Source organism: Haliotis rufescens, unplaced genomic scaffold (genome assembly GCF_023055435.1).
Source record: "Haliotis rufescens isolate VD_foot unplaced genomic scaffold, xgHalRufe1.0.p SCAF_2, whole genome shotgun sequence".
NCBI lineage: Eukaryota > Metazoa > Mollusca > Gastropoda > Lepetellida > Haliotidae > Haliotis > Haliotis rufescens.
In genome coordinates this window covers 16,198,123-16,213,612 of record NW_025963890.1, presented here as the reverse complement: position 1 = coordinate 16,213,612, position 15,490 = coordinate 16,198,123, and the positions used below count along the sequence as shown (strand labels likewise).

The following is a 15,490-nucleotide window of genomic DNA, read 5'->3' as shown; positions in this document are numbered from 1 at the left end:
AACCTGATCGTTTCTTCACCATCCCACCAATATCGACTATTGTGGGAGTCGAAGATGCGGGTGAACTTCTCCTGTGCCCGGTGTGAGCACTTCGAGTTTACATCCGCCGTTCCAAAACTAGGCGTGGCTCGAGGAAACAGTTATTATACTCGTATCTCCTATGTCCATGACTGAAGTTAATTGCAGCACCATATCTCTATGGTTACGCGCAGTCATCATTCAGGCTTATGAGTTCGCCAAACTTGATTGGCCGAGAGCGAATAATCCTCTCGGGTTCAGTGCGTTACATAGTAACTGCTCTATTACAACGATCATGGAAGGATGTTTTTGGAGGTCCGACACAGTTTTCTCTAGTCATTATCTTCACAATGTGGCTCTCGAGGACTTCTCTGGCGTGTGAAGTTTTGGCCCTCTGGTAGTAGCCCAGCAGGCTGGACCAACCCTTGATGCAAATAATGAACTCACCCTACACAGAGCCAGTCTACTTCCTGCGCAAGTCGCTGAGACTCGGCCAGTGAAAGTAAATTAGACAAGCTTTTTAACCAGGCTTTGGCTCAATGACATAGCATGTAAAGAATTAGCTGTTTAGCTAGTATTTCTTTATAACTAAATATGTATAGGGATCTACCCTTTAATTCCAATGTTCCTTCTGTAAGAAGATTGAACGACCCTACCGTAATGACATTTTTTCTGAGCTTTTTCCGCCTCACAGATTATTGACAAACATGTGGCGTTGTTTTGGGGTGTCAATTATTGAGGTTTGGGACTTTCTGAAGGTTTCCCACCTCCAAACCGTCCAATACAGATGCATTAAGAAGTAATGCAGAATAAGTAAAAAATTTAGTAAAATTTAACTATTTTTTACATTTGTATACGTATCCTGCATTACTACGTTTAAGGATCAACCCGTCGCAGATTTGCCTCCTCACTTTGGCTTCAGAAACCTCAATAGTATGTTTTTAAGCTCAGGCGACAGGCAGTGATGTGAGGAAGGTGACTTGTCATCAAGGTCACATGACAAATAGCGATGGTCTGTATAAAAGCAAGGGAGTGGAATGTGAAACAACTTTATTTCTTCTCTGAAGACCATCGCCGTGCCCTGTCTTTTTGTTGTCGTAGGGTAAGCAGTGAATGCTGTAAGGAGTAATGCAGGATAAGTATACAAATGTAAAAAATAGTTAGATTTTACTAATTTTGCATTATGATGGAGGTCAAATAATAATATATGATATTGTTAGGCAGATAAAACAAGTTGTGGCATTAATTTTGATATCTTCCATAATTTTGTGTCTGGCTCAAAATTTTCTTGACTTTTCTTGAATTCATTCCCTTCTCAGACTTTGACGTGTTTGAAAGCATAGGTATTGCCATTTGCAGTAGTATTTGGTATGATATTGACAATAGTGAACACATGGTGAAAAAATGGAATTACTTTACTTAAGTAATTTGTTTTTTACAATCATAAGCTCCAAAGCTTCCGAGATTTTATTTTAAGAAATACAAATCATCTCAGCTTATCGTGTAAATGACAAATAGTGATGTGGCTCCACTGTTTGTACCGGTATGTAGCATCGTGTGTTTGTTGCTTGCAGGCTGTATTATTCAAGGAGTGGTTCAACCCCGTGTTCCTTGGCCAGTTCCTTTTGTCCTGCTTCATGGGCTTCATCCTCAACTATTCCATCATACTGTGTACTGCATGTAACTCAGCGCTCACGACCACCGTCGTTGGAGTTTTAAAGGTGAGTTGTATTTCTGTATACAGTCATTGGGCTAGTTGGGTTTTGTGCCGTTTTTAGCTATATTCCAGAACTATGGAAGAGGGTAAAATTTTTGTTTTATCCATGTTAGGAATGAAACATGAGAAACGAACCCCTTAACCTGAAGACTCCTCAAGACAACCAGAAGACTCGCTGCTGCTCTCAGCTTTATAATCCACTCCACGACCACAGCACAAACTATGAAGCCACACACTGCTCCACTCCACTCCACTCAACTCCCAATACGCTAAACCATGCCAAGCACCACTCCAGACCTCAACATAACACAGGGGCGGTCGGGTAGCCTAGTGGTTAAAGCGTTTGCTCGTCACGCCGAAGACCCGGGTTTGATTCCCGATATGGGTACAATGTGTGAAGCCCATTTGTGGTGTCCCCTGCCGTGATATTGCTGGAATATTGCTAAAAGTGGGGTAAAATTTCACTCACTCACTCACTCCACATAACACAATAGAACATCTCCACTCTAATCCGCCTCACTCCACTCTGCCACACCACACACCACGCCAAACTAAGCCACAAAACCTCCACTCCACTCCACTCCACTCCACTCCACTCCACTCCATGCACCACAACACAACATCTCGATCTGATTTGCCTCACTCCACCATGCAGCGTGCCACACCACGCCATGCCACGCCTTACTCCAACCCGCCATGCCGCTCACTGCTCCACTCCAATCTGCAACATTCCACTCCAATGATAACTGCATTATGATATATCATTCACTATATCTGTTTTGTTTCAGAATACAACAGTGACCTATGTTGGCATGTTTATTGGAGGAGATTATATATTTAGCTTATCAAACTTTGCTGGAATGAATATTAGGTGAGTATTCAAGATTACATATCAAGGTGTATAATATATATACGCTTTTATTATTTTTGTGTGGGTTGGGAGAGTGGGCTCGGTTAGCCAATGTCTCCATTGAAATTTAATTGTTTAAACAAAAAAACTCAAGAGATATTTGCGGTTGGTCCATGAAATGTGTTTGGCGGTTTGAGGACTTTCTGTTTCAAATTCTCGTATGAAATGTATCTTCTTTATTAAGGTAGCTGCTATATGAATAGGACTGTACCTTTACTGTAATTTTTACTGCTATGACATGTCTTTATACTAAAAGTGATGACATCTGACTCAAAAGTGATGTCATCAGACTGAAAGTGATGTCATTGGACTGGAAGTGGTGTGATTGGACTGGAAGGGATGTCATTAGACTGAAAGTGATGTCATTAGACTAAAAGTGATGTCATTAGACTAAAAGTGATGTCATTGAACTGGAAGTGATGTCATTAGACTGGAAGTGATGTCATTAGACAGAAGGTGATTTCATTAGACTGGAAGTGATGTCATTAGACTGGAAGTGATGTCATTGAACTGGAAGTGATGTCATTAGACAGAAGGTGATGTCATTAGACTGGAAGTGATGTCATTAGAGTTGAGCTTTATCACACTCTTCAATATGTTAGCTGGAGGCAAGGTACTTTTATCATGTTGAGGTTGCAGTAGGCATGTATTTCACCAACTGCAAATATTACACTGGAAGTGCGTTGTGAAATCAGCAGTAGAAACTAACAGTTTCAGTCCACTAGTCCTTATAGTGATAAGATATAGCAAAACCCTTAAAAAGGGCACAATTCTACTTGTCCTTATGATACCTCCCCTATTGGGCAATTTGGCAAGGACTTCAGGACTAGTGCCAGTATCTAACACTGGATATATAATGATATCGGGGACCTTCTAGAAATGGCAGTGAAGTGGCTGCTACAGTTTTTGCAATTGTTTTCATCTTTCTTAATTGAACCTGACCAACAATTTCTGAATGTTGTTACCAATGGAGAGTTACCATGTTATACAAAGACCATGTATAGGATCTTTTCTTTATTTGACCATACGTAAAGTCATGTGTTTATATTAAATAAGTTGTTTTGATCTTCATTTCAGTATACTTGGCAGTTTGCTGTACTCCTATGTGACCTTTGGCCAAAAACCTCCCCAATCCAGCAATAACGCAGCTGAACAGAAAACACAAACAAAAACTATTCAAGTTTGATCTTAGACATTACAGTCTCAATGAATAGTTTTGTTCTATGCTGAGGAGACTGACTAGATGTCGGCAATACTCTAGTGGATACACTATATTTGTGTTTGAAATCCATTCAAATTACCGGTTTCCATCTTATCATGAACTGTTTCATTATCATGAAAATTATCATTAGTAAGAGGGACAAAGATGAAGGTCCTGTTGATAACTTACATGACAGGCTGAAGCGAAGGGAAAGATCTCTGAAGCTAGATACTCGGACATACCAAGGGGATTCTTTTTATTCATTCAAGTTTTGTTTTTTTCTGGGCCATGTATATGAGTATACTTAAAGACAAAAGTAACTGTGATCATATGAATTCATCTATAAATGAAACCATCTCTTTTATTGTTTGTAACAGTGTTTCAGCCCTACTTCTTGCCCTTTCATCAGGTGTTTGTTTGTTGTTAAATAGCAATATTCCAGCAATATGACGGCGGTCTGTAAATCGAGCCTGGACCAGACAATCCAGTGATTGACATCATGAGCATCGATTCACACAATTGGGATCAGTGATATTCATCAACCAAGTCAGCGAGCCTGACCACACGATGCTGTTAGTCACCTCTTGCGGCAAGCATAGTCACCTTTTACGGCAAGCATCGGTTGCTGAAGACCTATTCTACCCCGGATCTTCACAGGTCCTTTCATCAGGTGTACACTGAGTACTTACATGGAGTTAATATATATACATTATGATATGTTTACACAATGTAGGATTAATGTACAAAGATGTCAATATAATGATGAAGACAATGAAATTAACAGAAGAGAAGCCTACCTTGTGTACATATGTTAACTGCATGTACCTGATAAAGGGACAAGAAGTAGCTCTGAAACATTGTACAATGAATAAAAGAAGTGTCATGTATTTAAAAATCATTACATTGACAACACTCACATTGAGTAGAAACATTAGTTTCGGGAAATGTATATTTTGGTCAGTCATCATTGTTCATAGAATTATTGATGTGATCTTGGGGGTGCATCGTACACTGTCTCATGTTGAACATTGTCAGTACATCGTGGGTTTGGTATACACATCACCAGTGAATACATACAACCGATTTGCTGTGTAGGTAGTAGTGACATGTGGCTCTCTTTTTTCAGCTACTCAAATAAGGCCATTTATCACTCAAATGAGACCTACTCTGTGCATGAACCTTGTGCAAACCAAACCATGTCATGATATACAACATGTAGAATAGATGGCTGCAACATTATGGGACGTATTGCATGTGAAATATTGCTGTTTTGTGGTGTAATCTGAGCGTTCATTTGTCTCAGCTCTTGTTCGTTACTCTCTCGGAAAAACTGGCAGTGTTTCAGCGATAATCCACTAGTCCTTATAATGACATGTAGCAAAACCCTTAAAATGGCAAAATTCTAATAGTCCTTATGATACATTAACTATTGGTCAGTTTGGTGAGGTCGACAGGACTTAGGGGTGCTTGATATAACAGGTATACCAATATGGCTGTCAGCAATGCATGTATTGCAATACAACCCTTGTGTTTTGAACCAGACTAGTGCCAATTTCTATTGCTTGCTTGAGATGTTGGTTAAAAATAGTGACTACATTGCAAGTCAGCTGTATGTATTCATGGGAGATTGAGGAACATAGTGTATACGAAACTTTACAGTATTCATGACGTTTGAATGTTGGTTTTGTAGAAACTAGATTTTGTAGAGAGCTGTTGCTGTATGACAATGTTGTTGATAGTTGTATAACATATTAAAATATATTTGATATCCATACAGAGATTTATCAGAAATATCAACTATTTTGAATTTGCTTTTGATGATTTTATTGGGTGTTTTTTACCTTATTTGACTGCCTCCATACACTTCATGCTCTGGGTTCTTATGAGTATGAGTCTTTTATTAGAAAGCATGTGTGTTTCTTTATCCATCTTGCTGAGGGTAATAATTCTTATAGAAGTGTACAAATCAATGCTGCAGAGGGACCGGTCATTAATTATAGGGGTAGGTTGGTCAGTGGGAATCAGGGGAGGGTCACCAAAATATATGACAGTCTATAGAGGAGGGTCCTAAAACATGATAGCCATATCTTGTGAGGGTATTAAAATAAATAAAAATAAATATAGTAGAAAATGGATATAACGAACTACAAGGGACCAGAAAAATCAGTTTGTTATATCTGTGGTTCGTTATACACGTTTTCGCTCGGCCGCCATCTTGGATAAAACAAAACACAATACACGTAATTGCAGCATTGACTTGTATTAGTAGTGATCACTTCATAGCATTCAATTAATAACATTTCATAACATTAATTTAAGTTGAACAAGGTTGATCCATCACCGCTGATTGCATACAGCCAGTTGTCAGTGACACTTCACACTGAGTGAGATTTCTTAGTTCACTATACACGTCACTAATTAGTGGTAGATGGGCTTGTCGGTGATCAGATATCAGTTCGTTGTATCCGTTAGTTCGCTGTAGAGAGTTCGTTATATACGTAAATTTTATATTACACTATATGGGAGATACATCGGGGATTGTTTAACAGTTCTTTGTATCCGTTTGTTCGCTATATCCGTGTTCTACTGTATTGATTTTTCTTTTGAAATATAACGTGCCTATGCATTTTGTCTTTTCAGGGAGGGTCATTGGTTAAATAGGACAAGAACATGGGGAGGGTCATCCCAAACTATGACAAGCATTAGGCAAGGGTCGTTATTTTCAGTATATTAGTGCATCAAAATACCTCTGACCCACCCATCATAAATGACCGGTCCCTTAATGACCGTTGATGGACAGTCGTTAGGTGATAAGTTTTCAAGGAGACAAGATAATGAACACATACCCAGGACTACTGCTGGGACGAGTCCAAATTTAATACCCTGGTACCCGATCCCCTATTGCTTGGCCCTACCCGGGTACCCACTGCAGTTGGGAACAAAATGTCTGATTGGAAATTGTTTTTTTCGCAGCTCTAGCCAAAACTATTTAGATACATGTATCAAACGATCAGTACACTGAAATTGACTGAAGCTTTATCTTTACACAGACATATTCAAGTCAAAAGGAATGTGTGCATCGTCAGAAAGAAATGCGAACATTAGCGACTTGTGGTGTAACCACTGAGCTATAGTGAGTTTTTGTCATCAAACAATATATCACGTGACTAACCACGGGTTCGGGTAGTCCTGTGGGTACCTGGGGCTTCTAAGGACCCACCTGACCCAAGCTTTGCCCAGAATTTCTGTAATGACTTTGAAATTATTTTGACCTTTCGAGTGCGGGGATACATTTGTGCTGGGACGTCATAAAGAAAGATATTTGAATTGAAGTATCCTTCGACGTGGTATTCAGTCACCTGATCACTGAAACAAACATTTAATTTGTGACTTATAATGCAGGCATTAATCAAAATTCTCTAGTGCAGACATATACACAGCAGGTCCAGCCTTATGAATGCACACATGTCTAATGTATGTTTAATATGCTCAAAATCGCCTCCAACGAGAACCAGTATTTGTTTATCAATCAATCCATATATTCCAAACATTTTTAACTTCATTGCAATGACGTATAATGGACAAGTTATGGGGTAGACTTTTCATCTATGAGTGTTCTAAAAATGCATTTTGGAGCAAGCTCAGCGTTCGAAATACCTGCCTGCCCGACCGTCCGAGACGGGTTGATTTCAACTCGGGCTGCCAGATTTTCAAATCCCCCTGCCCGACGGTCGGGTTATATTTCATAGGTGAAAATATTCTAAATATTTCCCGATGATAAGCATTAATTCACATGTAAAGATGAATGATAAAATGTAACCAAAAAGAAACCCTGTTAGCTTTTAGACAACCCACGGACGTATATACAAACATCTTTGGACAACCTAACATTTAGCGATGCGCTTATGCTACAAGCAATCAGTTTTCATATTTTTAATTAAATTATCCTGAGAAACATATGATTATAGTGGGCAGGCAGGTTTCGGTCAGGGCTGGCAAGTATTTCAGCTAGCCAGTCCTGTGGTCTGGCTGAAATTTTTGGGAGTTTCATACCCTGGCAAGCTTGTCGCTTTTTCATGTCACTCCTTTGGATGCCAAAGTAGTTTGTTACCATTAACAAAATAATAAGAATAAAGGAGAATATCAACATTTTAACAGTAAAATAACTCCATTTTTTCTATGGACTTAACATATCCACGTTAATATAATACTGCCAATTGTTTCCTTATACTATTTTTCCTCATTGACTAATGATGATTTGTAGCCATGCTTATTCTATGATCTTAGGAAATCTCATATCTGGTTTGTACATTCTTGTGAATGTGAATCTCACAGGTGGGTCATGTCTGGTTCAAGCGGCGTAGTCAGTTTGTAGAGGCAACTTGGGCCATGGAAAGGCAACTTGCCACAGTCGCTCTGTTTAGTGTTATCTCCCTTATACAGGGTTTGGGAGAATGGAAGGAAAGTTTATTTCCTTTTAGTGTTTGAAACGTGGCTTAGCCTCAATTTGGATGATGAGATAAGTGTTACCTCTATCATCTGTTGTCTTTTTGCTCAAAATAGGCAAAATTGCACTCTTTTTTCATTTCAACGTAAATCCATGGAAGTATACTTGTATACAGAAAAGTATTAATGAGACCTTGGCCCTTGCCAAAGTGATATTTATGTACATATATGTTTATGCTGTTGAGATTTGTTAGCATAGCGCAGGACTGCAAATAGTTCTGTTGAGCTAGAAACTTGGGAATATGCTACAAAACATGTAATCAAATCTTACCATGTGGATGTTTATGAGGGAATAAATTGTTGACAAAAAGTTTTCAGTTTTATTCATTTGGCACCCTTTGCTGACAAACCCAGAAACATATAGTCAGGGGTGTCATCAAGTGTGAATGGGTGAACATGGTTTATGCCGCTTTTAGCAAATATTCCAGCAATATCACGGCAGGGGACACCAGAAATGGGTTTCACACACTGTACACATGTGGGCAGTTAAACCTGTGCATTCAGTGTGAATGCTTTAACCACGAGGCTAGCCCATCGCTCTCATGGGGAAGAAGCTTCAGCTTCATTTGTCTGGTCCTTTCTGAGATGCTCACAGACTGACGGCCATGACATAAGCTAAAGCTTACACTGACTTCAGTCCAGGATGTGCATCACCCTCTGGATCCATCAGTGTATAGGGAATAACTCAAAAGACAACGTCCACACAAAATAAATGCAATAAAAATTTATTCTTCATTTGTTAACTACTTGTTTACAGTATGTACATAATAAATAGATTTTAAGAATTCGTTCATCTCTTGGCTTGTCTACTGTCACAAACAGAACAATAAACCTGACAACTTGCTGGGACCAGCTTATACAATCATACATTCAGTGTCAAAAATAAAACTATCAACAACATAATGATATTCCAGAAAGTGTGGACTGGAACATGGATTCCTACAGATGATATTGGCCACTACAGTTGATGATGATGCATGCTACAGGTTGCATCTTCTACAGTCAGGTATGGATTCTAAGCATGAAATCTAGATCATACTAACAGGTGTTTGTCTTATATGAAGACTGATAACATACCAGTTGCTGATGTAAGGATAACATTAAGAACATGACAGCCTTGCAGTGACAAATGTTGACTGACGGTGATGGAACTATATATGTAAAATGTTGGCATTATGAAACTGGTTATAAAATACAACTTAAGTTAACAAGTGTCCGGACAGATCTGAAACTCCAAACTTGTTCGCAAATGAGAATCGTCACATAAAACATGACTGTTGATGCAAAAGGTCGAGATGTAGTAGAGCCCTGCTACGTCACAATATATATCCAATCTGCCCACACACTGTCTCCTATAACAAGTAAGCCTGATGTCATTTAAGTACAAATTCAACAAGCTTGCATGAGTTTCACGTCACTAAATAGTACACTTTATTGAGGGGACTGTAAAACGCCTTAATATATTGTGACAATTTGGATATATTTGTTTTCTCAAATATATTACTTCATATTTTTGCCACTTACAGGTCAGGAACAAAAGTACAATAACACATTTAAGAATTGAAGACTTTTAAAGTTTTCTCTTTTCATTTTCCAAAGTAGTCAGCAGTTTTTAAAATGATGGGCTCTTGAAAAAACGTGTTCACTCTCCCCTCAAAGGGTTGATAGATCCATGTACCAAAGATTTGACCTTTATCTTGTGTGGAACACTTCACAAACTGTTGGGAAAATCTCCTCAATACAAGGACGAAGTTACAAGAGGCTGTAATAGATGACTAATTCCAATAGTGTTCATACATGCTCCAACTGCAAGGCTCCATGCCCAAGACCAGTGTTCAAAATAGCTGCCGACCGTTATCTCTAGGCAGCCTATTAATTAGGAGAATTTCAGTTTAGAATTCCTTATAAACAGTATTGCAAACCATTCTTTGTCATTTCCATCTTGCCTTGCAAGATTACAGTGAGACTATTTATACTGACTTCAATAGTTTTCTAGAAATCTTGGCTGCGGAGACTGTTGAGATACTCGTCCGTCTGGTACTATGTTTGAGTTATTTTGAACACTGGTATTAACTACACCCTGGATTAACATTTACAGATAGAAGATAGAATGAGTGAATGAATGATGATTTTTTTTTTTAAAGACATGATTATTTTTTTAAAATGACAATGTCTAGTTTTTGCACAGTTGTTAAAAGTAACTTAACATTTACTAATACTACTCAAACTTAATTCAACTTTTTACAAGTTCCATTTTTCCAGGACAAACAACTTAAGTACTGGTAGTAACTATTAACAAATTGCATTTTGACATCGACCGGAGTGTTGATGCACAGGCCAGGGGCTACATTCCTGTCAAAGCTTGAAATCTAGACAGAGAATACAACCAAGGAGAAGCTCTTGACTTATAGACCCCCAGTGACATCATCCTATTGTTCTCCAGTGGGATTAAATCTCAAACAGGGATGTTATAATATCCCCAGGATTTTATTTAATATTCCCAGCATTTTATTTAATATCCCTGGGATGTTATCAATACAACTTCCATTAAGATTATCACATATGAATGTTTCTCGCGATAAATTTATTCTGCATTTGAACACAATGTAATGAAATGTAAAATCAATGACAAATGTTTTCTTTATATTCCCGAGGATTAAACAGGCAACCATTGTATCTTGAGCCCAGTGAGTGAACCACGAGGCTACAGAGGCGGTGATAAATCTCAATGCTTTTAAGAACGTCTTTTCAAGTACCGTACGTCAGCAACAGATATTTTACGCCTGTTTCCTAAGGTTCATGGAAAGTATCTTGAAACATAAAAATGTTGATAAATGTTGTTTTAAGTTCCTTTTTTCAGTTAATAAGTTAGATAAAACACTTCCCCTCAGGTTTTTATGATATTTAAAACCTTTATCCTGTGGATGCGGGTTTTAAATATCATAAAAACCCTCAGACTTCCTTTATCCTACACATATAGGTCCAGATGCAGTCATGATGGCCAACCGGATGCTGACACATGAACCATGTAAAATTTTATGAATGATTTTCCTACTACTTTGAACAGTTTTTCAGTCATATAACAGCGTGTCAGCTTAATGAGGGATGATACCCACAGACATGCTGATAGTAGATGTTTACCACTTTGGTGAAACATGCGTACATGGTGCTGACAAACCAAGGATCATCATAATAAGGGCGAAATGTGATTTGTGAATTGTGATTTGGACCCATGACCAGCAGATCCTGGTGGCTAAGGGCGTCACTCTGCACAACGAAATGCAGTGTCTTAGAACACTGGCTACCTGCACTACCATTAATAGACATACAACTACGAGTATAATGAGAGATATTGAGAAGAGGATGAAATCGGAGGATTACAAATACATTCACAGTGGAATATTGACACAATGCATATACAGCACATTAGACATTGGAAGGTATATCCAATAACCGGTATGTAGAATTGTCTTAACATTCACAAACATACCCTTTGGGCACATCAGTGATACTGGTCTGCAAGAAATATGAACACAAATATGTTTAGTATTTCTAAAGTACCCAAATATATTTAGTAGTTCTGAAGGAGTGAGTGAGTTGGGTTTAACGCCGCTTCTAACAGTATTCCAGTTATATCACGGCGTGTCAGCTTAATTTGGGGGAAAGCTCAAAGTGATGCATGTCTAAGACGTTTACCACTTTGGTGAAACCCACGAACACGGGTATGGTGCTGACAAACCAAAAAACATAATCAAGCGAAACGGGATTCAAACCAACAGTCATAGGTTCCTGGTGTGCCCAAGGGACGCAACTCTGCACAGCAAATCGCCTTAGACGACTGGGCCACCCATGCCCCAGTTCTGTAGGAACAACTGAGCCTAATCTTCTCAACTCTGGGAAGAGAAAACACTTAAGCTCTAAAAATGCGTTTGAATATCAAACTTGAGCCAGTCTATATACTCATAGTCAGAATGTGCATATCAATAATTATGAGGTCATACCATACATACATTTCTTTCCATTCACTGAATAAGTATAATCAACTTTCAGAACGAAAGCTTATATCTGACATTAATATGACAAATATTTGACAGGTGTCAAAAGCAAGAGTAGCACTTTTCAAGCTGTGTAGAGAAAATTCACAAAAGTAAGTCAATACTTCATGAAAAACAACAATCGATTTTCATAAACTTAAAAGCAGCTGAAAACAAACATCCATTTACCATCATTCATATACATTTCTCATAAATCGGATTTCCTGATCACATAATTGGATAATTAATAAACATGGTTTTATAAACTAAACAATACAGGTTAAACTAGGCTCAGAATAGTTGGCAGTACCCACATATTTAATACAAAGAGACTACTACACAAGTGGTTGCCAGATACCATTTAACTTAATGCTCTTGCTTTCATTTGATAAGTCAAAATTTAGATGCAACCCTTTAAATTAAAACATATATTCAAAATGATAATATAAAACATTTCCTATAAGCCATATAAAATGCAATGATACTGAAAATTATAAAAAAAATCTCTTAAAGACATGTTATAAATGTTTTTAACGCTTATGTTCCAAAGTATATAATAAACTGAACATCAAGCATTGATTCAGATGAGCAGACATCAGGAATATCATACTTTCACCCTTGTCTTCAATTTTAAATTATTCCTGATTTTGTATTTTTGTGTGAAATGTTTTCAATCATTCTGACATTCAAACAAAACTTCTGTATTTCACATGATTAATTTCTTGGAGCATTTGATGGGTAACAAGATAACATTGAAACTGCACATTCATATGATCCCTTACATGTGATAAACTATATTTTAACAAAGACTTAGGATATTCTATGATTCCCTTTTAAAATGGGGCCAATATCCTGAGTGAACATTTCACCCTTCAAGGCTCAATCCGATATAATGATTGTGAAATACAATAGGTTCTTCGTCAGTATGCAGCTTAATGCTTAAATTGCGAGTGACAGGGGAGATAACTGAGAAGTTAGGATTAATACCAATTTGGACAGTACAGAAATAACACAGACTGTACATTTTGGCAGTTCTGTCGCTTCCCTTGGGCAATTGTTTGGTCCAGAGAAACAGTTATTGACAAAGAACACATTTGTCACAGGGTACAAAAAAACAAAAAAAAACAAGGGAGGATTCAAAAGTGTTTAGGTTGATTTCTATTTTGTAACTTTCACATGACGACCATAGATTCCTTATAAACACAGATCCATTGTCAACATAGTTGTCAGTGTCAGAGAGGACGCCAGAGTCGATGGTATGACATCACCAATAGTATTGCAGTACAGTGACTTAATCCACAAATTTCTTGCTAAAATGTCAACATACTTGATCTTATCAACAGGTTTGAGAATATGATATGTAAATCACAAAATCCAGTCACATGACCAAACAAAGCCATTTAACATGGACTAAACTGTACATAGACAGTTAGTTTCAACATCTAGCTTCAACTCTGTACCGTATGTATTATGCATTCAGACAAGCACAGGCCATGAAAAGTTCAAATGTTTCTCATCATCCATCTTCAAACTGCTGTGTGAAAATTTGTTATCAGGGCGTTTTTTGTTGTTGTTGTTGTTGTTTTGTCCAGGGGAAATTGGTTTTATAACAGGTTTGGAGAAGACTGCCCTAATTTTGACATTATCTCTCCTTGGAATATTGCTAAGCGTGACAAAAATTTAATTTAAAAAATACATAATAATTCATTGCCCAAACATTGCCTTCATTTGGCTGACATGTTGGAATTATTAGCTTTCTGCCTACTGAGGAGAAAACAAGTCCTGGTGACTTTGAATGAGCTGACAAGAAACATACTTTTTTCATGGCCTGCATATTTTGATTTTCTCAAAATTGCCGAGGGAAGATATCATAATGCTACACATCTTCAAGCTGTCACACATTTACGGTTTCTTTGTCATTAAATTTTAATATTGACTGGTATAAATACTAGCAATACAAATGATGGTATACCAGCCTATTTTGAGAGAATTTACTGTAAATGTAAGAATGAAGCATGACTTATACAGAAAAGGTTACTGACTGATTAGTATTCTACTTCCTAGTACTGTATTAGGATTTAACATTGATTTCCTAAAGACTCTTGTTACTGACAAAGCTACCATTCCTAAAACATTGCTAACGGTTCAGAATTAGGACAGGCAAGAATATCTATGTTTGACCTACCTGACAACAGTTACCGTATATCGCTGTGTATAAGGCGAGTTTTTCGTACCTAAAATGAGGGGGCTAAGAAGGGGGGTCGTCTTATACACGGAGTCAAAGATCTCACATTTTTTTCCACTGGCGATGTCAACCGGCGTCCGATAGCCAGCCCAGCATTTGACAATAAAACTTCGCATTTCGTCCTAAATAACTGTTCCAATAACTATTTCCATACATAAACATGATTTGTATCTCTTTTCCTTGAATAAAGTTTAATAATTTCTGCTAATAAAGTTGAAATGACCCTCGCCTCGATGCAGATTGTCAAACCACCTGACACGGTAAAACAATCAACATCCGTGAGCAGAGAGCCGGAAGTACCGGTAAGCATTTGCATATTGCACATGTGACCTAACATGTGATAACCGGTGAAGCTGAAATCAATTCCCGCTGTTTTTACAGTTGTATTAACAAGTGTTGGAGACGGTGTGTACAAGTGATTGTGGAATAAACACGCTGAATGTGAAGCAAACATAAGCCTAGTTAGTTACAACATAGTTAATTGGCGATTAAATTACTCACCATTGTCTCTTATATGTTATTACTTCATAAATGAATTTTATTTTACGGGCACCAATTTGGTGTCGTACCGTGTAAACACAAAATGGCGACGTGTGCTGGAGTTACACACGCGACCTATCATTGTAGAAAAAAAAACAACGCAAGATAAAAATATTTTTATTGCATATATAAGGTTTGTGTGCGCACTTGTGATGTGTGCGAAATACGCATCAGTCGGAAAGCGCACGTTAAATCTCCAAAGTAACTAACTAACTTGTGATGTCCGTGTGCGAAATACGCTACAGTCGGAAAGCGCACGTTAAATCTTCTATATCAGTCAGACTTGTGATGTGTTTCATTCCCGGTCGCCTTATACACG

The 15,490-nt window shown here is 37.9% G+C and overlaps 1 protein-coding gene across 4 annotated transcripts in view; it reads left to right on the top strand.

Moving 5' to 3' along the window:
* Positions 1 to 7,616, top strand: part of LOC124135638 (UDP-N-acetylglucosamine/UDP-glucose/GDP-mannose transporter-like) — an 85,877-nt gene extending 78,261 nt beyond the window's left edge. For all 4 annotated transcript variants that reach the window (XM_046501065.2, XM_046501066.2, XM_048399695.1 and 1 more), the window contains 3 exons: positions 1,593 to 1,739; positions 2,524 to 2,606; positions 3,723 to 7,616. In XM_046501065.2, coding sequence (XP_046357021.2) covers positions 1,593 to 1,739; positions 2,524 to 2,606; positions 3,723 to 3,831 — 339 coding nt within the window. In that variant the 3' untranslated portion in view covers positions 3,832 to 7,616. The remainder of the gene's footprint in view (positions 1 to 1,592; positions 1,740 to 2,523; positions 2,607 to 3,722) is intronic.
* The last annotated feature ends 7,874 nt before the right edge of the window (positions 7,617 to 15,490 follow it).